Here is a 23,547-nt window from a genome sequence, read left to right as displayed (position 1 = left end):
TATTGTGATATTTAAAATAATAAATATTTATGTAGCTAATCTTTTAGGAATAGTCTAAATTGTGATATCCTTTGGGAAGTTGCTCGAACTTTTCAATTAATCGAACTCAAGTTTGAAGTTTTCAAACTTTCAACCATTTGATATTCTCTATTATTTTGGAACTCACAATTACTTCAAAAGTAGACTTTAACTCAAAGAATCGAACATAAAACCAAATCAAAATTCTCCTTAAAAAGAGTCTTTACATAAATCTCTTTAACCCGAAACTAAAATTTTCAACTTCTAGTAGAATTTAAACTCAAGAAAAATAGAATTTATTTATGTATAAAAAATTAATTTAATAAAATACCGCTAATTTTTGTAGAGTTTTCCCTTAGCATTGTTGATGCAAGTTTATTTCTTATTTGGAGTTCCAAATTAGTTAAAAAAAAATGGAGTTTGAGTTCCATTAGAACTCCAGGGAGACATAGCCCGTGGCATCCCATAGGAGGGGACTCTCATTGCCACGACTGCTTCACCTTTAATCGGTTGGTACGGCCAGCAAATGTCTGGTTCAATTTTCCAAATTTACCTCTCTAGATTTAAATAGAAAACCAAGCCTAATTAAATAGTACTTTATATTAATTTAGTTAATTTAATTTTCATTTTATCGTATTAATATTCATGTATAAACTTATTTAATTAACCTAACCAAATGAAATTAAATTATAGTGATAATTTTAAACTAAAGAAGCTTTGATACATGAGTAAGAATGTCAGTGAAATGAAAAATAAAATATAATATAATTTTGATGTCGTACGAGCATTATATAAAATGGATTTCCACACTTATCACCTTCCAATAGAGGAAATCCTTAGAAAATGGAATTTGCTTCTCTATTCGATTATTGTTTGTCTTTCAACCAAAGTAATAAAACTTTCTCTAATTTCATATTTTATTATTACAGTGTATTAACTTTTTTTTTTATGTTATTTTTCTAGGTTACATGAAAAATTCATCTGTAATGGGCCTTGACCCTGCCCCTATGCCAAGCACGAGCAGCAATGAAGATCCACCTGGCAAACCGTTAGGAAGTAACAGACCCCAACGGGAGAAAAGGACACCTGTGGTCCTGCGTGGATATGTGGTGGGCTAGCCACAATTTAGGAACCATTCGGATGAAGGGCATTGGGTACTGTTGTATAAATAAGGGTAGGTATTACCAGGTGAGGCATGATATCATTTTAGCAATAGCTGCTACCTCCTCTCCTCTCTCAGATGTACTGAGTTTTCTATTCCCTTCTTAATCCCTCATATCTGTCTCAACCTTGTAATTCATCCTCAATGTACTCAATGAATCAGAAATAGCAGAAAAGTTTCCTTTAAAAACTATAATCGCTTGAATCCTTGATTAAGTCCTCACATTTTGGTGCTTTCATTAAGCTCACTCCACCTCCCTATGGCAGACAACACTCATTTGGCTCGCCTTGACACAATCGTACCCTCCTTACAACACGACCTTTCCGCCCAAGCCACCGTCCTCAACAACCAATCCACTGCCCTGAGCTCTCTTCAATCCATCGTTACTACCCAACAAAACACCATGGAAGATATAAACCGACAGCTACAAAACTTAAATCAAATCCTTACTGAAAAACAACCCTTCCCTGACCGCCACCCAAAACCCGATGGGTTCACCACTGAATCTTCCGCTACAGGTAATCGTCGGTGCCCAGTCAATGATGATGAATATAACCGCGAAGATTTTCCATTCAAACCCAAACCAGCCCGTGTTGAGCTCTCGAAATTTGATGGTTCCGATCCCGAATCATGGATTTTCAATGCCAACGAATTCTTTGATTTCTACGATACATATGATACTGTTCAGATAACAATGGCAGCCTTTCATTTTGAAGGCAAAGCTAGGCGCTGGTATAGATGGATGAAAACTAACAAGTAGCTCTCGTGTTGGGACCATTTCACGCGAGCAATGCTTGACCGTTTTAAATTTACAACTCTCGAAGAACCCCAAGGTTTGCTGTCAAAACTTCAACAAACAACCACTGTCGAGGAGTACCAAAGCCGATTTGAATCTCTTTCCAATCTAACGATCGATTTGCCCCCCTCCTTTTTTGTGGATTGTTTTATATCTGGACTCCGAGCCGACATAAAAAACGATGTCTTATCTTTTCGACCCACTACACTTAACCATGCCATTAGTTTGGCCCGCCTACAAGAGGCTAAACTATCCGAAACCCGGAAACTTTTATTAAAACAAATACCTTACTCCAAGTCTTTCACTCCTGGGCTGCTACCAAACCCATCCTCAACCACACTTAAGCCTACTCCAGACCAATCTAAATTGCCAATTCCTCTAGCTGCTCGTCGTTTAACACAGGCCGAGGCACAGCATCGGAGAGAATTAAATTTGTGCTTCTATTGTGATGAAAAATATGTGAGCGGGCATAAATGCAATAAACCCCAATTATTCCTCTTAGATGATAGCTACCCTAGTGACGACGACAAACAATCATCGCAACCCCTTGAGCCTCCAACCGATCCTTTAAACTCCACCGACACACCTATCGAAACCCCAGCTCCTAATCCCACCCTCACATATTCGACAACCACTACAATGATTTCTTATAATGCCATGTCTGGTTGCCTTTCTCCAGTGACCTTGCGATTCATGGGTTCGATACAAGGACATTCGGTTCAGATACTTTTGGATGGAGGAAACACACATCAATTTATTCAGAGTCGTGTTGCTCAGTTTTTAGGCCTTGATATTGATCCATCGGTGTCTTTTCCAGTATTAGTGGGCAATGGGGAGAGTATCCACAGTGAAGGGCGAGTAAAGAACGTGAACTTACATATATAAGGTACTAATATAGTTGTTGATTTTTATGTCTTACCTCTTCATGGATCGGATGTAGTCTTAGGAGTGGCTTGGCTGGCAACTCTTGGCCCCGTCATAACCGACTATGCTTCTTTAACCTTTCAATTCGGTACCGGGTCGTTGCAAGTTACTTGGCAAGAACTACATGGTTCGAGTCCTAAACAGATTCAGCTAAACTCATTGCGGCGTACCCATAAAGTAGGAGTTGTTGCAGCATTCTATAGCCTACAGATATCGTTTGACCCGTCCCATACCAAGCCTCACACACCTACAGCTTTTTCCCCTTTACTTAACCAGTTTCGAGACGTCTTCACTCGGACACCCAGCCTACCCCCGACACGCCCGACGGATCACTCCATACACCTTCAACCTAACTCCGCACCGATCAATATATTCCCCTACCGATATCCCCATTTCCAAAAACAGGAAATTGAGCGAAAAGCATCAGCAATGTTGAAGGAGGGGATCATTCGACCGAGTCCAGCCCCTTTTCCTCACCAGTGTTGCTAGTTAAGAAGAAGGACGGCACTTAAAGATTCTGTGTCAATTATCGGGCCTTAAATGCAGTGACAATCTGTGATTGTTTTCCAATTCCGATGGCGGATGAGCTCTTCGATGAACTATTCGGGGCTACAATCTTTTCGAAGTTAGACTTGCTTGCCGGGTTCTATCAAATTTTGATTAAAATAGAGGACATTCCGAAGATAGCTTTTCGCACTCATGAGGGCCATTACGAATTCCTCGTCATGCCCTTCGACCTTACAAATGCTCCCTCTACCTTCCAAGCCACGATGAATGGTATCTTTAAACTTTTCCTCCGTCAATTTGTCCTCATTTTTTATGACATTTTGGTTTACAGTAAAACACAGGACGAACACTTGAACCATTTGCGCATCGTATTTGAAACTTTGCGAGCTCATCACTTGGTCGTAAAAGAAAGTAAGTGTATTTTCGGGTAGTCGCAAATCGAGTACTTGGGACATATCGTCAACGGCAACGGTCTTCAAGTCGATCCCTCTAAAATCACGGTAATTCGTGAATGGATAATTCCGGTTACTGTTAAGGGTGTCCGCAGATTTTTAGGCCTGGCAGGGTACTATAGACGATTTATTAAAGGATTCGCAAAGATCACAGCACCACTCTCTGACCTTCTAAAAATCAACAATTTCAATTGGACCCCCGAGGCACAATCGACATTCATCCAGTTGAAAGAAGCCTTGAGCAGTGCACCTCTCTTGGCCCTGCCAGACTTTTCAAACCCCATTTACAATCGAAACCGATGCATCCGGGACGGGAATTGGCACCGTATTGGTTCAAAGAGGAAAGTCTATTGCCTACTATAGCCAACAGTTATCCACTAGAATGCAAGGCGCACCAGCATACCATCGTGAGATGTTTGCCATTACCCAAGCAGTGGGCAAATGGAGACAATACTTGTTGGGGAGACGATTTTCCATCATCACGAACCAAAAAGCCTTAAAAAATCTCACCACACAAACAATACAAACACCAGAACAGCAGCATTGGCTCTATAAATTGATCGGTTTCGACTTCGAAGTATTATACAGACCCGATAAGTTAAATACAGTGGCCGACGCCTTATCTCGCTACCCGACAGGTTGTCTTCTTACCTTATCAGTTCAAGAATTTACTCGACTTGCGGAGTTTTGGAAACTAAATAGCTCTCACCCCGATCTATTACACATTCATACTCAGTTGGCTGCTTGTAACTCTGAATTTCATGACGGATTATTACTCTTTAAAAACAGATTGGTAGTGCCCACGGACGCCACCTTGTATAAAGCTCTACTCGAAGAATTCCACTGCTCAGTCATCGGTGGACATGCCGAAATATCACGCACTCTTCATCGACTAGCAGCGAATTTTTACTGACCCTCCATGCGCAAAGATATATAGTAATTCGTCCGTGAATATGTTGTTTGTCAAACAATGAAGGTAACTCAATTGACCCCCGCCGGTCTACTTCAATCCTTACCCTTGCCAACACAAGTTTTCGAGGAACTCACTATGGATTTCATCACGGGTCTCCTTCTATCTTTTGGTAAAACGGTCATCTTTGTCGTTGTGGATCGATTATCCAAATATGCTCACTTCTTTGCACTGCCCAGTACCTTTACTAGTATGAAATTAGCTGAGGTGTTTTTGAATGGGGTGGTTAAATTACATGGAATTCTAACAAAAATAATTAGTGATCGGGATCCGTTATTCCTGAGTGCTTTTTGGGATGAGCTCATTAAATTACAGGGCATTACACGAGCATTGAGCTCTGCTTATCATCCAGAGACAGATGGGTAAACCGAGGCTGTCAACAAAGTTTTGGAAATATACCTACGGTGCTTTGTTGCTGACATTCCCAACTCTTGGGTTAAATTTCTGCCATGGGCCGAATATTGGTACAATACTTCATATCATACCTCAGCCGGAATGTCCCCATTTAAAGCTCTATATGGCCACGAACCACCAACAATTATTCGATATATTCCAGGCACGGCTAAACTTTCAGCCCTCGACCACGACCTATCCAATCGTGACATTATACTCCAACAGCTTAAAACCAATCTACTTACAGCCCAGAATCGTCCTGACAAACATCGTCGAGACATCTCTTATGCCGTTGGTGATTGGCTTTTCGTTAAACTTCAGCCCTATCGACAACTTTCCCTTCGCCTGCACAGAAATCAAAAACTAAGCCAACGATACTTTGGTCCTTTTAAAGTCCTAAAACGCATTGGCACCGTGGCTTATAAGCTTGATTTACCGTCATCCTCTCGCATACACCCGGTCTTTCGTGTTTCAGTTCTGAAGAAATACATCGGCAACACTGAAAGCCAAAGCATTCCTTTACCCCTTATCGACCCTCATCCTTCGAACCTTGCGGACAAGGTTCATCTTGTAGATGCAAGTAATGTAATGGGCCTTGACCCTGCCCCTATGCCAAGTACGAGCAGCAATGAAGATCCACCTGACAAACCGTTAGGAAGTAACAGACCTCAACGGGAGAAAAGGACACCTGTGGTTCTGCGTGGATATGTGGTGGGCTAGCCACAATTTAGGAACCATTCAGATGAAGGGCATTGGGTACTGTTGTATAAATAAGGGTAGGTATTACCAGGTGAGGCATGATATCATTTTAGCAATAGCTGCTACCTCCTCCCCTCTCTCAGCTGTACTGAGTTTTCTATTCCCTTCTTAATCCCTCATTTCTGTCTCAACCTTGTAATTCATCCTCAATGTACTCAATGAATCAGAAATAGCAGAAAAGTTTCCTTTAAAAACTATAATCGCTTGAATCCTTGATTAAGTCCTCACATCATCACTAGTCAGTAACTCACTTATTCGTGATGATCAATATATAAAGGCGATTAAGAAAAATCTGCTATAATGTAATTTGACTCTTTGGATTAGGCCGAAAACTTTTATAAAACCTTTGCTAGAGAACAAGGTTTTGGCATCCACATTTGGTCAAGCAGAACATCCCTTCGAAGTGATGCAATTGTAAGTCAAATTTATGTTTTTTTTGTAATGAAGAGCAGCATAAGAAAAAATTATGAAGATTAATGGCATTCACATTTATGCCCTTAACTTGACCCGTCTGCCAGATTTGAGTATGGGTGTCACAAAAAGACTAGGTTCTATCCTTAATTTTTTGCCAACTTAACTACTATAAAACAGACTAAAAATAAAATTAATAATAATTCTTACAACAAGGGCCTTAAGCTATAGAATATTTAGTCCTTCAAATTTCTGCCTTTAATCAAACTATTTGTTTACAATGAAACCTTAAAATTTTTAATTTAGGGTTAACTAATTCAGAATCTAGACCCTAAGGACGTCATCTGATTACACCATGATTGATTCTGAAGCGAAGCCTCCAATGGTACTCCCTTTCCATGTGCATGGCTCAGCTTCTTACAGTCTCCTATCTCATTGCTGTTTGGCTGGGTCCCTCCTCTGAGTCATCGGTCAACCTTGCAAATCCTACTAACATCGGACAAACTCTTGTAAGTTCAAACGAACTTAGTGAGTTCCTCACTACACCATAATTAAACCTTATTACACGAGGGTAACAAATGTAAAATAAACTCCTTGCACGCTCAAAGCGAGTGTTCTTTATCAGGGCAACAGGCTCCTCCTGATCCTCTGAACCACTCGACTCACTATAAGGCCTTCTTCCGGTCGAACTCTCCACTCAACTATTTCCTAGATGCTTCACTATATCAGCGAAACTTATCTTTACCTCTCGTCTTTCTTCCCTTACACTTGCCCCTTACACGGGATGTTTGTTGACCTTAAACTAACTTGGTTGTAAACCAACTTCCTATTGTGAACCTTTATGATAACTTTTTCGTCTTCCCGCCCAAGGATTCTTAGAACATACCTTCATTGGTAGACTTGATTAGACTAGTCCTTGGCAGACTCCTCACTTTTCCTACCGTAATCTCGAAGGACTCGTTAACATCCCATCATTTGGGTTTGCTCACTTCAACCTCACCATCTTGGTGAACCTACCCTAATTTCAGCATATTCTAGGTCATACGTGGTTAGATTACTTTCTCATAAATTGCCTTATGCAACTAAACTTTAGGCTTTTCGTTATAAACTCAAACTAACTTTTAGTTTGAGAATCTTGAGATTGAATTGGATACAATTGTTGTCATTATCTTAGTTACTGAAAATAAGATTTTAATTATTTACTTTCCATTCTCATTGATGATGGCAAGGTGGTCCTATCAAAGTTTGATCTAAATACCATCAAACACAACTTTAGAGAGGGCAACAAGTGTGTCGACACACTAGGTCGTCTTAAGAGTAAATTTTCTTATCCCTCTCCCTTGAAACTACTATGTTTTAATGACTTGCTTTGTATTTATAATGTTCATTTTGCTAGTTTGTCCCCTTTTGTTGTTAGTTGAGGCTGCTAAGGATCTTTTGTATCGAATGGTTTGTTAAGTTTCGATTGAGGAGGGACTGGCTTCTTCGGGAGAAGTCTAGATAAGTGGGCTATAAGCCTTAGGTTGGTGGTCCAAGTCGCTCTATACTCAAGTAATTCCATTATTATTCACAAGCCTCATGCTACCTTTCTCGAGTCTTGCAGGTATCACAAATAGAGGCACCCGTTCTAGAAATCTTACATTGCTCTTCGCGAAGGCTAAGGATAAAACTCCAATATCAAGATAATACCTTCGATTATTTGGTGATTGGATCGGTTGCCTGATGGATAGTACTTCAAAAATTTCTCCTAAAAGAGCCATATCCCTCAACAGTTTCTATGTTACTTGTGTTTTTAAAAAATATATATTTTAAATACTTTTAAGCGTATGTAAAAAGGTTTACTTGATAATTTAATACTTATGCCATAATTTTGAAAGTATCTAATTTCATTTTATTTTAAATTTGAAGATTATTTAATTAAAATTATTGTGTAAATTAAAATGAATTATTCCTTTAAAATTTCGAGAAAAAAAACTAATTTTTCCTCGTTAAATAACTTTGTGACTAAAAGAAAAGGAACACCCTTGAGTTTTTGGGCTTTTATGAAACTAGTTTGAAAGCCCATGATGGAAGAAACGTGGCTGGAAATAATTAATGAACTCACCGTAAAGAACCAACTACGGCAGGCACCGTACCACTACTTCTTCCTGCAAACTGGACGTTAGTCGAAGCACTCCACACACACTATATAAAAGTCTAAAACCCTCCCCCTAAAAAGATTCAGCGTTTTGTTCTTTACTTGCAGCGTTGAAAAGATTGAAAATGGCTGCTACCTTCTTTAGGAGACTCTCCAAAGCCACTCCAGCTACCTTCAACAATGCATTTCGAGGTCAACCCAAGTCTGGTTTTGCTGGATTTCGCTTCGCTACCATCGCCACCGTTGCCGGTGGAATCTCTACTTACTACTGCTTCTCCGACTCAAATTTGGTGAGTTTTTACACAAATTCCAATCTGGGTTTTGTTTCTCTTTGATCTTTGTTGCATTTTGGGATGCTTGGAAATTGAAGGGATTGTGTTTATTGTAATGGGGTTTACATATATTTGCATTTTACTTTTTAAATGGTGAAATGTATAGGTAGGACTTTCTTTTGATTTGATTTCTTATTTTATAAAATGAATTGTTTCATATGGAGGTTTTTGATATTGAAATGAATGTTGGATGTTGATACTTATCATGAGTTTTGAATTTCAATTAGGAAAGGTTACATCTGGGTGGTTCTAGTGGATTTGGTATTCTTGATGAAATTTGATGATTAAAAACTAAGCTATTTGGATGCGGCCTACGTACATGAGCTCTTTTAAGTTTTAACCATTGTTTTGTTAGCACTTCTCGGTGTATTGTGTACATTCCAAATTCTGTAATTGTATTATTATGCTTTCTGAATACAGGTTCATCTAGATCAAGTCAATGAAGAGACTGGTCGAAAAGTTGGTGAGCACAAATTTACTAGTATTCCTCATTATTAGATGACTGAATAGCTAAGTTTAGTTGAACCATCTAGGTCATGATCCCCTTGCCTTAACAAGCAGATGATATTTGCCATAACTAAACTTCACAATTCAGTCATCTAGGTCAGATGATGTTTAAAGTTTCAGCTATTTCATCAAGTTTAGTTGAAAGTGGTTGCATAAAAGATAAATTATCTGAGTTAGTTTCTTTTGATCCTTTTTATATTGTGCTTAACTCAGAAGATTTTCCTGTATATTCGCAGCTCTGAAATCTGATAAGTGGCTTGAATTTAAGTTGCAAGATACTGCAAGAGTTAGTCACAACACTCACTTGTTCAGGTATATAACTTCTAATCAATCATTTTCATATGTTGTACTGGTTTAATCTATTTTAGTAACTTAGTTATTTGCCTGAACCTTTTTTATGGACATTCAAGGCTCATAGGATAAAGTGAATATATCAGATTTACTTCTTAATCCTTGGTTTGCAGTTAAATATCTTTTTGATCTCTCTCATTTAATTTGTGCCCACATTGAGAAGACTGCTATTTCTTGGATTCTGAACTTTCAAATAGGAATTAAAGTGGGAAAAGAAATCAGTCCTTGCTGATTGAGAGCAAAAGGAAAATATGACTCAGAACAGAAGTTGTTCTTCCAAATTTGAAATCAACATCTCAACTTATGCTTTTGCATTGTCAAATTCTTCCTCTAGCTGTCCTAGAACGTGTAAATTTGTTACTAAGTTTCTTCAAAATTGACAGGTTTTCATTTGATCCCTCTGCTAAGTTGGGATTGGATGTCGCTTCATGCATCCTTACTAGGTATGTTCTCTTAATATAAGCGGAGATACTTATTAGAAACCTTATTGTTTTTGTGAGAGAATTTGAAAGTTGCATGTAAAAGGGCATATTAAATGAGATTTAGTAGTAGTATGCCACTACATTCACTATTTTGATGCTTTATTGTTGCTGCAGGGCTCCATTAGGACAAGATGCTGAAGGAAAAACCAAATATGTTATAAGACCGTAAGCCTACAAACTGAACTCATTAGTGGTTTGACTTGGACTTCCCTTTTCATGATCATTATTCCAAGTTGGTGATTCATTAGTCATTTAAAGCTTTTAGGTTATTTTAGTTGTACATGGTGTAACTGCATTTCCACGAATTTCCATTTTATTCTTTTGTTATTGTGGCAAGTATCATCTGCTTGTGAGGAAAAAATTCTGAAGCTTTGGTTTATCCATACCTCTAAAGTAAGGTCTTTAATGTGCCTTGCTTCTTGAAGACTGAAATAGATGAGAGCTTCCAATCTATAATAGTCTATAGAAGTTTTCAAAATAAGAAAGGATTATATGCATCTGTTTTCTTTAACTGAATTTACATTAGAGATTGCTTATTTAGAACTATTCATATAATGGATATCATGACTTATCTGGAGTTCTATTAAAATAATCCTTTTGAATAATAAATGAAATAGCTGAAACTTTTAAAATCAGGTAATTGGAGAAGCTTAGGTGGAGTGCGAGTTGGACGTGATTTAAAATTGGAATCTCTTATGCCTATTCTAAACCAAACTAAACTTAGTATGCCTGTTTCTTAACCAAAAGCAGAAATCAAAAGATTAAGTTGATATTTTGTATACAAAATGATGTTTCAGCCTAATTGTTTCATAATTAACGGATATTAGTTGTTAATATAATTGTAATGAAATAATTTCAATTATCAGGTATACTCCTATATCAGATCCAGATGCTAAGGGATACTTTGACTTATTAATCAAGGTATGAAGTGATGAATGTTGTCACCTCTTTGTCCTCTTTTTTCTCCCACTTTTGGGGATGTTCTTGCCTCACATATGAATAGGCACACATTGAATTATGTTGTCCATAAAATAAATTTTGCAGGTGTATCCAGAAGGAAAAATGAGTCAGCATTTTGCTAGCTTGAAACCAGGCGATGTAGTTGAGGTGAAAGGGTAGGTATCCCTATATGCTAGGTTCCACAGAGATTTTGCTGAAAACCATATTAAACTAATACGTTATCACTTGCAGGCCCATTGAAAAGCTCAGATACTCACCCAATATGAAGAAACACATTGGCATGGTTAGAGCTGGTTTTGTACTTTCCTGTTTATATTTTTCTCCAAAAGAAGCAAAACACATATGGAAATTGTACGCTTTATGCTGAAGGATTCAATGTTTCGAACAGATTCTATATATTATACTTCATTTTCAAATTGATACTAACTGTATAGCTAATGGTATATTTTGTGTTCTTTACCCTTAATATCTAAAATTCATCCAATGCTAGTTTTATATTCTCTACAATTCACACTTGTGGACACATGGTTTCTGCATGTTTAATCGAATTATCTGCCAAGTAATCCGAATAGTTATCATCAAAACTGTATTATGTTTTCCAAGATTATTGAAAAAGTATGATCTCCATTTACACTCAATTATGGGCTGTTGTTCCAGATTGCAGGTGGGACAGGCATAACTCCAATGCTTCAGGTTATTGAGGCTATACTAAAGAACCCTGATGACAAGACTCAGGTAGGCATATCTGATTGGTAGATATGCAACCTTAACTTTCTGCTTATTGTTGAATGTCACCTGTTTAGTGCTTATTTTAGATCAAATATGAGCCTAGTTTGAACTTTATTCTATTAGGTGTCACTGCTTTATGCCAATGTCTCCCCTGATGATATATTGCTCAAGCAGAAGCTTGATATACTTGCTGCTAGTCATCCGAATCTTAAGGTACGAATTCTTTCATGATGAAATAGTTGCTGTAACGGTAGACGTGTTATTCAAATAGTAACTTGCTTGTTTACTTTTACTTTCTCATTTCCTTTCAATTTTTCATTTTTCATCTTTCATTTCCCCCAGGTATATTACACTGTAGACAATCCAACTAAAACTTGGAAAGGAGGTGCTGGATTCATTTCAAAGGATATGGTCACAAAAGGCTTACCTGGTCCTGCTGAAGATACTCTTATCCTTGTAAGTCACTTTCTTAATTATCAACCATTCTTCTTTTATTCTGTTTGCCAAGGCATGGAGTAAGTTTTATCTGAAGTGGAGCCACCTTTTTCTTTAAAATCGTTTCAACTTCAGGAAGTCATGAATACATTTTTATTCCCATTCTTTGTTGTTTCTTGGTCACTCATGGTGAAGAACTGACATCAATGTTCAACAAAGAGGAACCTTTTTACTACATTTGTAAAGATAAGAAAAAATTAAAAAACTTGCAAACATGCGCTCAAGCTTTTTATTTATCTGTTGCTTTCTTGAACTAGAGGTATTGTCAGATTAAAACCTACCTGAGGTTGCTATTTAAGCGGATTAAGAAGCAGCCTGCAAATAGGATTTTTCCATAAGCATACATCACGCTTTTGCTTGATCTCTTGGTGCATTACTGCAACTCTTTTCAGGGCTAGTCTGAATGAACCTTTGTTGTTCATATGGTCATGTTTCTTGAATTTTAGAGTTCGAGTTGTGCTGGACATTCTTAAACTATGTTAAAGACCAAGTTATGGCTTTGGAAAATGGCCATAATCCTACGATTTCATTTTGCAAGTCTCAAGCACCCCCTTAAACAATCCACCTGATCAATATTCAATAGATCCACTCACTCTCCCGTGTTTGTTCAGGTATGCGGTCCACCTGGTATGATGGAACACATATCAGGTGGTAAGGCTAAAGACTATTCACAAGGAGAGGTAATAAAACACATTTTCTGTTTTTTTTTTTTCTCATCTTTCTAATTGTTATCTTAATTTGGGTATCTAAATTTAACCATCCTTGACATGCAGCTAACCGGCATACTCAAAGAACTCGGATACACTGAGCAAATGGTTTACAAATTTTGAGTATAGAGGAATTCAAGGATTTGAAGAGACGACACTCTCATAGGGTTTCAACATAAATTTTGTGTAATAAAGCTTCCTGAAAGAACAATGAATTGGGCAGAATTTAAATCCCAGGGTATCGAATAATATTTGTAGTGAAACATACAATGTAAATTAGTACATTTTCACAGGCTTGTACTAGAGAAATCGTGACACAGAGCTTTTTATGAGACCCTGCAATCAGGTGTTGGGTGGGTATACTGTCCGAATCAGATTGGTTACAATTTGAGCAGTTGGTCATTTTAAGCAATGATTGAATAGACCAGACTGGCTGGTCGTAGACCAGTTGAACGTGTTTTTTTTTTTTTTTTATGAACCTTTGAATGGTTTATTTAATCAAACTTGATGAACTAATTGGGTAAATGATTGATGGTTTGATTGGTTTAACTATTGGTTTGGACTGCATTCGTTTTGAAAACTTTTACTCACCTCCTTACTTTTCCTGGTTTCTGAAAATCAAATGGCCTCCCTTTAGGAAAATGGAAAAATAGATTTTTCTTTGGTTTTTTCCCTTTTTGGAGAAAATATCTTTCATAATTTTGGTGGATCTATTTTTAATAATTACCCTCAATCATTTCACAGTGCATCTATACTTTAATTATAATTGATTCATATATCTTTGACCAAAATATATATATGTTGTATCAAATGGTATGAGTTCTAGTTTCAGCATTTAATTAAAGTTGTAAGGTTGTGGCTTATTTTATTGAAACATACACTATACTCTTAATTTTGAATACTACTATAATTAAAAATAATAAAATATAAATTTATTAATTTTGAGTTTTTTTATAAGTTTTAATTAGGCATTTCAGAGGAAGAATATAACCAAAAAAAAAAAAGGCTTTAACTTATAGATTTTTACATGTTTGGTTGATAAGAAAGTAAATATAAATTATATAATTTTTAAAAAGTAGATATAAATTTTTAAAGGTTTTTAATCATTTTTAGAATTAGAGCTAAAATGAACTTTTTAAATATTGAGGGTAAATTTTGTTGAATTTTTAGATTTAGGGTCAAATTGAGAGAATGTATAAACATTTGACGGCTTAATTTGTTATTAGGCTAATAAAAAAGCCCAAATTAGACTTCCATTACTAAATTAACGACAAAAGTGACTAAATATTTAATTTCGAAGAGTTGAGTGGCTAAATCGAAAAAATTAATAGTTGAGTGACAAAAATTGAATGAACTAAATAGTTGGGTGACTATTTTTGTGCTTTACCTGTTATTATTATTAGTTTCAAATTTTATGTGTTATTATTTGTTGTATGTTATTTTTAAATATATATTTATACTTTAAATACATGATTTCCACGCATATGTTATAAAATTTCTAGTTATTATTATTTAACCATTAATGAAAGCTAGGTGTGCACTCTCTCTCGAAAAAAAAATAGAAATGGATTCTCCCTGCTCGCTACTCGCTAACGTTGTCTCTTTCATTTTTTCGGTTTTCCCTCCACCATGCAACCCCAACTTTCTCCTTTCACTCTTTTTCTAGTAAAAGTACTATGGAGGCCCTTGTACTATGAGTTAGATTGTATTTTACCTTTTGTACTAAAAAAAATAGGAAAATTAGCTAACATACATTATATCAAAGAGCAAACTGGTCTTTTTGTTAAAAATTTAATTTATTTCTGGTGTTAAAAATGAGTTCATGTACGTCAACATGAGATATATGTGGCACATCATATGTCACTATTTGGTTATTCTGTCAACCACACTAGTTTTTAATAGTACAAATAGATGAAATATTTAATAGAAATGATCAATTTGCTCTTTTATCTAATATAAAAGAACCAGTTTGCCCATTTTTAATAAGGGAGCAGAATACAATCCGACTCCAAATACAAGAGCTTCTATAGTACTTTTACCTAGTATTCCTCTTTCTGTCATTCTTATGTTTTGAAAAGAAGGAAATTATAAAAAGAGTTCTATTTGCCACATTCTCATGCACAACAACAATAAATTATAATACATAAGAACCGTGGTGAAGTCAAGGGGGCTGGCAGGGGCCTTGGCACCCTAAAATGAATTTTTTTCATTTAAGTCCCTTTATAATTTATACAATTTTAAATTAGTAATAGTAAAATTGCATTCCCCCCCAAAAGATAAAATTTTAATTTAATCATTTAAAAATTATAAAGATATAGGCTACTAAAATGATGAAATTGCATTTTTATTATCGTAAAAATATACAATTTAATTTTGACCTCCCCTCAAAACAATTTTTTGACTTCGCCCCTACATAAGAAGGAAATGGAGGGAGGATTGTGGAAACGTAGCACAATTATGTTTATTTATTAGCCTCTCTTCTCTAGGGGTAAACGTTCGATCAAATCGAGTTGAATCTAATGAAAAAATTTCGAGTTAATCGAGTTCACGAGTCCTATTTTATCATCCTAACTCAATTTGAAATTTTTTTTGAATCGAGTCAAGTGAAATGAAATTTAGGTTGAGTTAAATCAAGTGAAATTGTTCAATTAAATTAAAAAAATAAAAATAAAATACTTGAGTATGATAAATATGAATAATTAATTAGGTCCCCAAAATTATTATTTTAGAAAAATTTTAAAATCATAAGTTTTTTTATATTTTTAGAATTTTAAAATTTAAAATTAAAATTTTTATAAAAATATTTTAAATTTTAAAATGATTTTAATTTTTTTTGTAATTTTTGTTGAGAGAGATCAATTTGTTTATTTTCATAGTTGACAAGAGACTGTCCATGGGCCGGCCGGCCGCCTGGCCTCGGCCCGACGCCCCGCTGAAATATGGGAGGTTCGGGTAAAAATATAGGCCCAAATATGGGCTTGGGAAAAAACGAGACCTGTTTAAAAATGGGCCAGCTCGGGCTCAACTTTTTGGCCGGGCCCACCAATATAATAAATATATATTTTTATTTTAAAATACTTTAAATTTTTTATTTTTAAAATATTTTTGTGTTTATTAAAAACCGGGCCGGGCCGGGCCTGGGCAAAATTTCAGGCCCATATTTTGGTAGGCCGCCTAAGAGTCGGGCCAAAATTTTTTTCTGGGCCCGGCCCGGCCCATGGACAGGTCTAGTTGACAGTGACCAAAATGATATTTTGCATCAATCTGTTATTTAAAATATTCAAGTTATTCGAATTGTAAAATTCAACTCGACTAGAACTCGAAGCTCGAATAGAGTTATTTGAGTTGACTTGAATAATTTGAATAACTCGATTCGATTATCTCAAAATTCAAAATTTTTTTCAAATCAAATCGAATTTTACTCACCCGTACTCCTATCACTTGCAAGAAGGTTCTCTATTCAACCCTAACCTTTATTCACTCTATCATTTTTGTTTTTATTTAATGTTGTTTGCAACTCAGCCATCTCTCTCTCTATATATCACATTTTTCAATTTTCACCGAGCATTTAGCTATCGCCTTTTCCTTTTTAAGGATATGGAGATTTTAGGGTTATTTATTTACCAAAACTATTTTAATTTTTCTTTCTGCTTTTCTAATGAATTTAGATATTTCTTTTATGTTTCTTTACTTGTAAATTTTGATGCATCTTTCTTGATTTGTTTCAAAGAGTTTTGTGATTTTTTAGATAATGTTTATCATTTCATTTTGGCTTAATTCACAAATTAATATTTAAATTATATTTTTTTCATCTTAGTATTTAAATTTTTTTCTCAATTGATACTTAAACTATTTTTCTTCCCAAAATTGGTACTTCTAATACCCTAAACAGGTTAGCACCAAATACTTTAACCCTAAGTTGGTACTTAAACTTTTTTGTTCACGAGTGGTACCTAAACTATTCTTCATTACTCATTTTACATCAAACAATTATATCTTTAATATTTTTACATTCAACAGATTTCACAATGACCAATTAATATAAATTTATTTTCGAACTTGATTAATTAATTAATTAATAATTGAAAACCATAAATTAATTCTCAAGTCTTTTTCATACTAAGTGAGAAAACCACATTCAATTCTTAATGTATCACATTTCTCTAACTTTATTATTTCTATCAATATCTGTTCATTTGATTCATCATGCAATTCGTTTATGGTTTCAACGAGTTAGCGGAGGGACCAATTGGATATATGTAATTAGGGCTCAAATGATTTATAATTAAGTTCCGCTTTTTCGCCTATTAATTATAAATTCATTTAGTCATGAAGTCATTCCACTATAGTATTGTGACTGAACTTTCCCTAACGACATGCCATTACAAAAGTAACTACTCAGTTCTCGTCCAATGACCTTGTTATAAGTGTGTTACTCTCACAGGATACCCTTAATCTCTTTGAGATAATATTCATTCTTCCAATATGATCCTATTTTATCTCGTGATAACCATTACATCTTTCTTCATGAAAGGTCAATTACTATCAAATAGTAATTAAGTCATTCATTACAAAGACAAACGACCCACTGTCATGTTTACTTTTCATCAAACATGTAATACTAATAAGAGGATATCATTTACCCATGTCTCAATTTATGAATTCACTGTTGTGAATGATGCTACATACTGTAGAAGTCGTACAGCAAACGCACCAGCTTTCGGTTCCTTATCTATTCAAACTCAGACTTTTACTTACAGCAAAGTGTACGAGTCATGCATACATAGTCCATCATCCACTCAGAATTTAGGTATGCCACACTGTGAACGTCACAAGTGAATAAATCCATAAACGGTTTTAGAATTTATTCTGCTTGAGTCCAATCCGATGTATTGTCAGTCTAGTTAGTTACATCTATGTCTCTATATTCTGGGAGTCAATCGCCCCAATGTCCAAGACAAGGCATCTCCCCAATTGGACTTGATAAACGACATACTAGTGTTTCAATCAATTTGCTCATTTCTGATTAGACTAATGACATGTTTAGGTTCGTCTACTAATATAAGTTGTTTTTCTATATTACAATCTGACCACGTAATAACACTTAGTATTAGTTAAACATTAGACAACCACTGAACAATATTTGCTTCCATTTTCTTTGCTTGCAAAAAACATATGAGGACAATTTATACAAAGTATATTAATGTAATTGAACACATGCGCGTGTACACAGAAAACAAATAATTTTTATGAAAATAATTTAAAAATAAGGTTTTATCAAGTTAATTACAAGTTAAACAATTACTAATTTAATGGATTTGGAAATTATTAGTGTAAAATCAAATATAAATTGTTTATAAACTAAAATTAACCTATCACTTAAACAACTAAGCTAAACTTTCTTCCTATTGTTTTAGATAATGTTAATGATAAAAGGATGACCAATTGATTAGTTAATCGCCAATTAAGCTAATAAACCTACATTGATTATATTTATTGCCACTTTTAGGTAGGAATCTCCTCTCGGTGTCATCCTCCACTAAAAGATACCACCTAAGCTCTCATCTCGGTCTCATCTAGGCATATAGATCTCCTCTCGGTCTCACTATTAGACACTATTATATCTAACTATCTAAGGATAAACTCTCATCTCTGTCTCGTTTATCTGTATTTTCCACTAGAGGCATCAATTCTAGCTTATTAAGCATTTCGATATAATCAAACAATAAATTAATCAAGCATAAACATTAACTTAAACTAAAAAATAACCAATCCACCAACCATAAAACAATTTAGCACATAATAAAGCTTAACAACCAAATTGACATTTCATCGAACAATTAGTATGTACAATATAAAGATAAGGGTAAGAAATGCTCATTTAAAGCTTGATCCATCTTCATTTACAAGAGTTTTTAACAAGAAAGAAAACAACAAAAATAAAATAAAATAAAATCTAATCTAATCTAAAAAGAAAAGAAAAGAAAGAGAAAACTTAATCTAAAATGAAAAGAAAAGAAAAAGAAAGGAAAACCTAACCTAAAACTATGAAAACCCTAGAAGAAATGTTCAACCAACAAAATCTGAAATGAAAGGCTTATAAAATTGTATTTATAGTCTACTAACATTTAACATAACATTGACCATTATACCCATAAGTGAAAAATAGACTTAAGCTTGTTGAACATAAAATTGCTCCTGTAGTTTTTTCATGCGTCAAGCAACGGTATCGTGATACCCATGACAGTCTTGAAATTGGGTGTCCGTGGATGTCTTGGTATCGTGATACCCATGGCTGGTATCACGATACCATTGTAGATTACCTCAATCCTTTTCGTTTCAACACTATCAAGGGTATCACGACTTTCATACTTCGATATCATGATATCCCCCTTCTAGATGATGTTTTCTTGGCCCACCATTGACTCCCTAAAACACTCAATCAACCTGTTAGGTTCCCCATGACATGTTTGGCCAATTTGGGTCTTAAAAATGGTATAAAACTAACAAATAATAATTTATTAATGATAAAATTAAAAATCAACAAAAGTAACAAAAAGACATCTAAATTGCTCAAGAATAAGCTCCTTAAGTGTAATGGAAAACTTAATTTGACGTATTAAATTACGAAAAATCAATAATTAATGGATTTATTTTATTAACCAATCTGCTAGAAAAATTACAAGTTTAAAACAAATATACTACACTCAAGACACCAAATCCAACAGTTTTTGAGTAAATTTATAAGTCTTTGAAATGCTTTGAAATTGTTTAACAAAATTTTCAATAATTATTTTCACCAAATGACTTAGGAAATATAAATAAAAATTTATCTTAATGTTGTTATATCAAAAGCTTGGAACATCAAAGCTAACAGGAGAAACAATACCATAATTTGAGAAAAAAAAAACAATAATAAGATTTTTTGCCTCTGAAATTGATAATTAGGCCCACTTTAGTATTTGTACATTTTTTGTCCATTTCTGTCTCTGAACTTAGATTTTTTTTAAGATTTGATGATATGACCGATGTTACTAGAATAGGATTGGACAAACCGAGAATTGGTCGATATAATAGTTCCAATAAAATGATTGAATTGATTGACTCGAAAACTGCTTGAAATTGGTAAAAATAAAAAAAAATAGGGCCAAAAATAGACAATTGAAACTGCTCGAAAACTACTTGAATAGAATAATAAACTTTTTTATTTTTATTTTTTATAGTTTTATGAATTTTTAATTAATTATTTACTTATTATTGGTCAACGGTTGAACCGGTCAAACTGATAGAATTAAGAATTGGTGGTCTAACTTGTTCAAGCACTGGTCCAATTATTAAAGCACTGAATGTGACACTTTGAGATTATATAAAACCATCACCTGAACATTTATATAGTTTTTTTTAATTTTCAAGTGATGATATGGTACTCTGAGATTGTGTCACATCATCAAACTTTTATATTTTTCAAGTTCAGAGATTAAAATGGACATAATTGTGAAATTCAACCATTAAAATGAAGAAAAAAGTGCAAATCTTAAAGTGAAAAGTTGCCTTAATAATAATAATTGCAAAACAATATTGAAATAAAACCACGTCTTCCCAATATTCCATGTAATTTTAGGAATTTTAAAAGTAACTTTGAAATCTAATTAATTAGATATATAATACTATGTATAACTAACACCTTGTTTTTTTTTTTTGTGCACAAAGGAGAAAAAGAAATGTAATTTTGTCATGTTGGTGTTTTTAACATATTTATAGATTTTGATAAGTTTATAATTATGATTATGGTTTTTCTCTTTTGGTATTATATTCATGTTGTATTTAAAAATATGATGAACGCTATTAAAGTAATTCTCAATTTGTCATGTCAATAATTTTTATGTAGATTTTGAAAAATTATATTTATTTATCGTGGTGTTTATGTTTTTATCATTAGTGCTTATGCTTATGCGATGCATGTAATCGTAAATATAATATAATAGATAAAATTTTAGTTATTAATTAGATACGTAATGCAAATTTACACTATACAATTTTAAAGAAGAGAAAGTAAATGTAATTTTGGCATAAATAAAATTACTTTTTACCTAAGTAATAGTAATATTATAATTTACCAAAATATTGTGATTTGTAAACTCATAATTTTCATATAAAAGGCATTTAAAAGCTATATTAATATGGTAAGATGTTTAAGAGTTAAATAATGAATTGCGACTTTTGAGGATGAACTTTAAATGCTAAAATTGGGGTTATACTATTTTTAATAATGATAAGTATAAAACTACGAATGCTGGTATGGATGACAAATGAGTTTAATTTTGCTTTATATACGGCTTATAATTATTTATAATTTACGTCTTTCTACATTGATTTGGACATAAACATAAGAGTTAATTTTAATGAAAATGGGAACGGTGAGGCGGCAATGCCAAAATAAGGTCTTGGGCATTTACCTTGTGATACCAGTAACATGAAATGCCAAAATAGAATCAGATCTAAACAATGGTTGAAGACATTGGTGAATTTAGGTTTGCAATATAATGTAGAGGAGGTTCTTTAATTGCTGCATTTAAATTGTATGTTCAGTCGATATGAGTACACACATATTTACACTAATTTGGCTTTATGTGAATATTTAATATCATGTGCAACATATTGGAATATGTGACAATTTACCAAATAATTAGAATTTTTTTGATTCCTCCCTAAGAGCAATATTCGCCAAAAGACTGTTTTACTTTATATATATGATTTCTCATGTTCTGGATTTAGTATTATTTGATGTAGGCTTAATTTTGTCATATACATTTTTTACTTAATTTGCTTCTTTTCTAAATTTACTACAAAATATCATTTCATATCGCAGCAAGGTGCGGGCATATATCTAGTTATTGAAAATAGTAAGCATCCGTTGTTTTATCCTCTCATTCCATGGACCTACACCGCATAACTCAACCTTCCAATTAATAACTCTACTCAACAACATGATTCCCAAAAAACTTAATCCATAAAAACAACAGGATTTGAGGAAAGGAAACAAGAGATCATCATGGAGATGAAGTTGCAGAGGTCCACGACGTCGTTTAGGAGGCAAGGCTCGTCAGGGATGATATGGAACGACAAGTTTTTATCGGGGGATTTGAACCTAATGAAAAAGCTTAACACCAATCAAGGAAACCGAGGATCGGATGCTTTGATGACGCGCAGCGGATCCGAAGGACACAATGGACGTATGTCGGTAACTGCGGCATCCCCTACCATCGATCCTCCTTCTCCTAAGATCTCAGGATGTGGCTTTTGTGGGGTTCTTGGTAAACCTACCAAGAAAATTGTCTCAAACAAACGTAAGTCATGATTTTATATAACGGAATCTTCTTTTGCATGTCTATAATATGCCACTCGGCATTCCAATTCCATTTATGTATGATTTTCTTCTTCTTTTCTTTCTATTGAGGAAAAAAAAGGAAACAAGAACGATGCAAGGGAGGGAGCACAAGCAACAAACTTAAATGTTTCATGAATTCTGTAATAAAAACGGGTTTTTCTTCCAGAGCTTTGTATCGAGTTGTTTTCTTTGACTCCTTTGTGTGTGTATATACATCTATTAATTCCTTCCTGTAGTTTTCTTGTTAAAGTTTTCAATATTTCTTAAAATTTTGACACGATTTATAATCTATAATACAACGGAAATGAGAAGATTACAATCTAAATGTAAACATCTATACATAAATTATTATAAAATCTAAATGTACCAGAAGAAAAATAGAGTAAACAGATTACGGATTGCGAACGAGACAATTGATTACATGAAGAAGTGAGGTTTGAAGGGAGTCATGTTCAAAGTGAATTTGAGGAAGGCTCATGATGCAGTAGACTGGAGCTTTCTTGATTCTTTTTTTTTTTTTTTTGTTTGTTTAAGATGGGGTTTGGGGAGTGGATGATATTGTGGATCCAAACCTGCATTTCCCGAGTGTCAAATTTTATCCAAGTGAACGGCTTCTCGACAAGGAGATTTTTCATCAATAGGGGACTTAGATAGGGTTGTTTCTTCTCCCTACTTCTCTTTAACCTGAAGGTTGAGTCGCTGACTGCTATGATATCGAAGGTTGTTTCGATTGGTTTGTTTAGAGATCTCTTGATGGGGTCGAAAAATCTACTGGTTTCTCACCTTCAATTTGTGGATGCAAACCGCTAATTTGGAACGTTAGAATGAGAATTCAATGTCACGGGTCACGGATCAAAGCTTGTGACCATTACGCACAGAATGTGTCATAAAAGTCAACTTATTAAATGAGACTTATTTGACCCGCTTGAATTGATTCGATTCGTGAAACATATGCAGAAGTCCATCTACTTAAAGTCTTGGTTAGAGTTATCAAAGTAATTAATGTAAATCCTGAGGGATAAAAATGTATAGAGTTTAAATCCTTTAAAACTCTCATTTTATAGATA

General features: G+C 34.4%; 2 protein-coding genes across 2 annotated transcripts; both read left to right on the top strand.

Annotated features, from left to right (window-relative positions):
- Positions 1-8,510: 8,510 nt before the first annotated feature.
- On the top strand, positions 8,511-13,539 carry LOC105773683 (NADH-cytochrome b5 reductase-like protein). Its single transcript, XM_012595762.2, has 13 exons — positions 8,511-8,819; positions 9,282-9,324; positions 9,605-9,680; positions 10,103-10,162; positions 10,316-10,366; positions 11,068-11,122; positions 11,246-11,316; positions 11,393-11,444; positions 11,819-11,896; positions 12,014-12,103; positions 12,233-12,346; positions 12,997-13,065; positions 13,159-13,539. Exons 1-13 carry the CDS (start codon positions 8,655-8,657, stop codon positions 13,213-13,215), a joined length of 981 nt encoding a protein of 326 aa, XP_012451216.1. The 5' UTR covers positions 8,511-8,654; the 3' UTR covers positions 13,216-13,539.
- An 8,605-nt stretch (positions 13,540-22,144) lies between these two features.
- LOC105772309 (uncharacterized protein At1g15400) lies at positions 22,145-23,121 on the top strand. The gene is made up of 2 exons (XM_052631965.1): positions 22,145-22,439; positions 23,015-23,121. Exons 1-2 carry the CDS (start codon positions 22,145-22,147, stop codon positions 23,119-23,121), a joined length of 402 nt encoding a protein of 133 aa, XP_052487925.1.
- The last annotated feature ends 426 nt before the right edge of the window (positions 23,122-23,547 follow it).

This window comes from Gossypium raimondii, chromosome 6 (assembly GCF_025698545.1).
Source record: "Gossypium raimondii isolate GPD5lz chromosome 6, ASM2569854v1, whole genome shotgun sequence".
Lineage (NCBI taxonomy): Eukaryota > Viridiplantae > Streptophyta > Magnoliopsida > Malvales > Malvaceae > Gossypium > Gossypium raimondii.
Note: the sequence above shows the minus strand (reverse complement) of the source record. Positions and strands in the feature narration are given on the sequence as shown.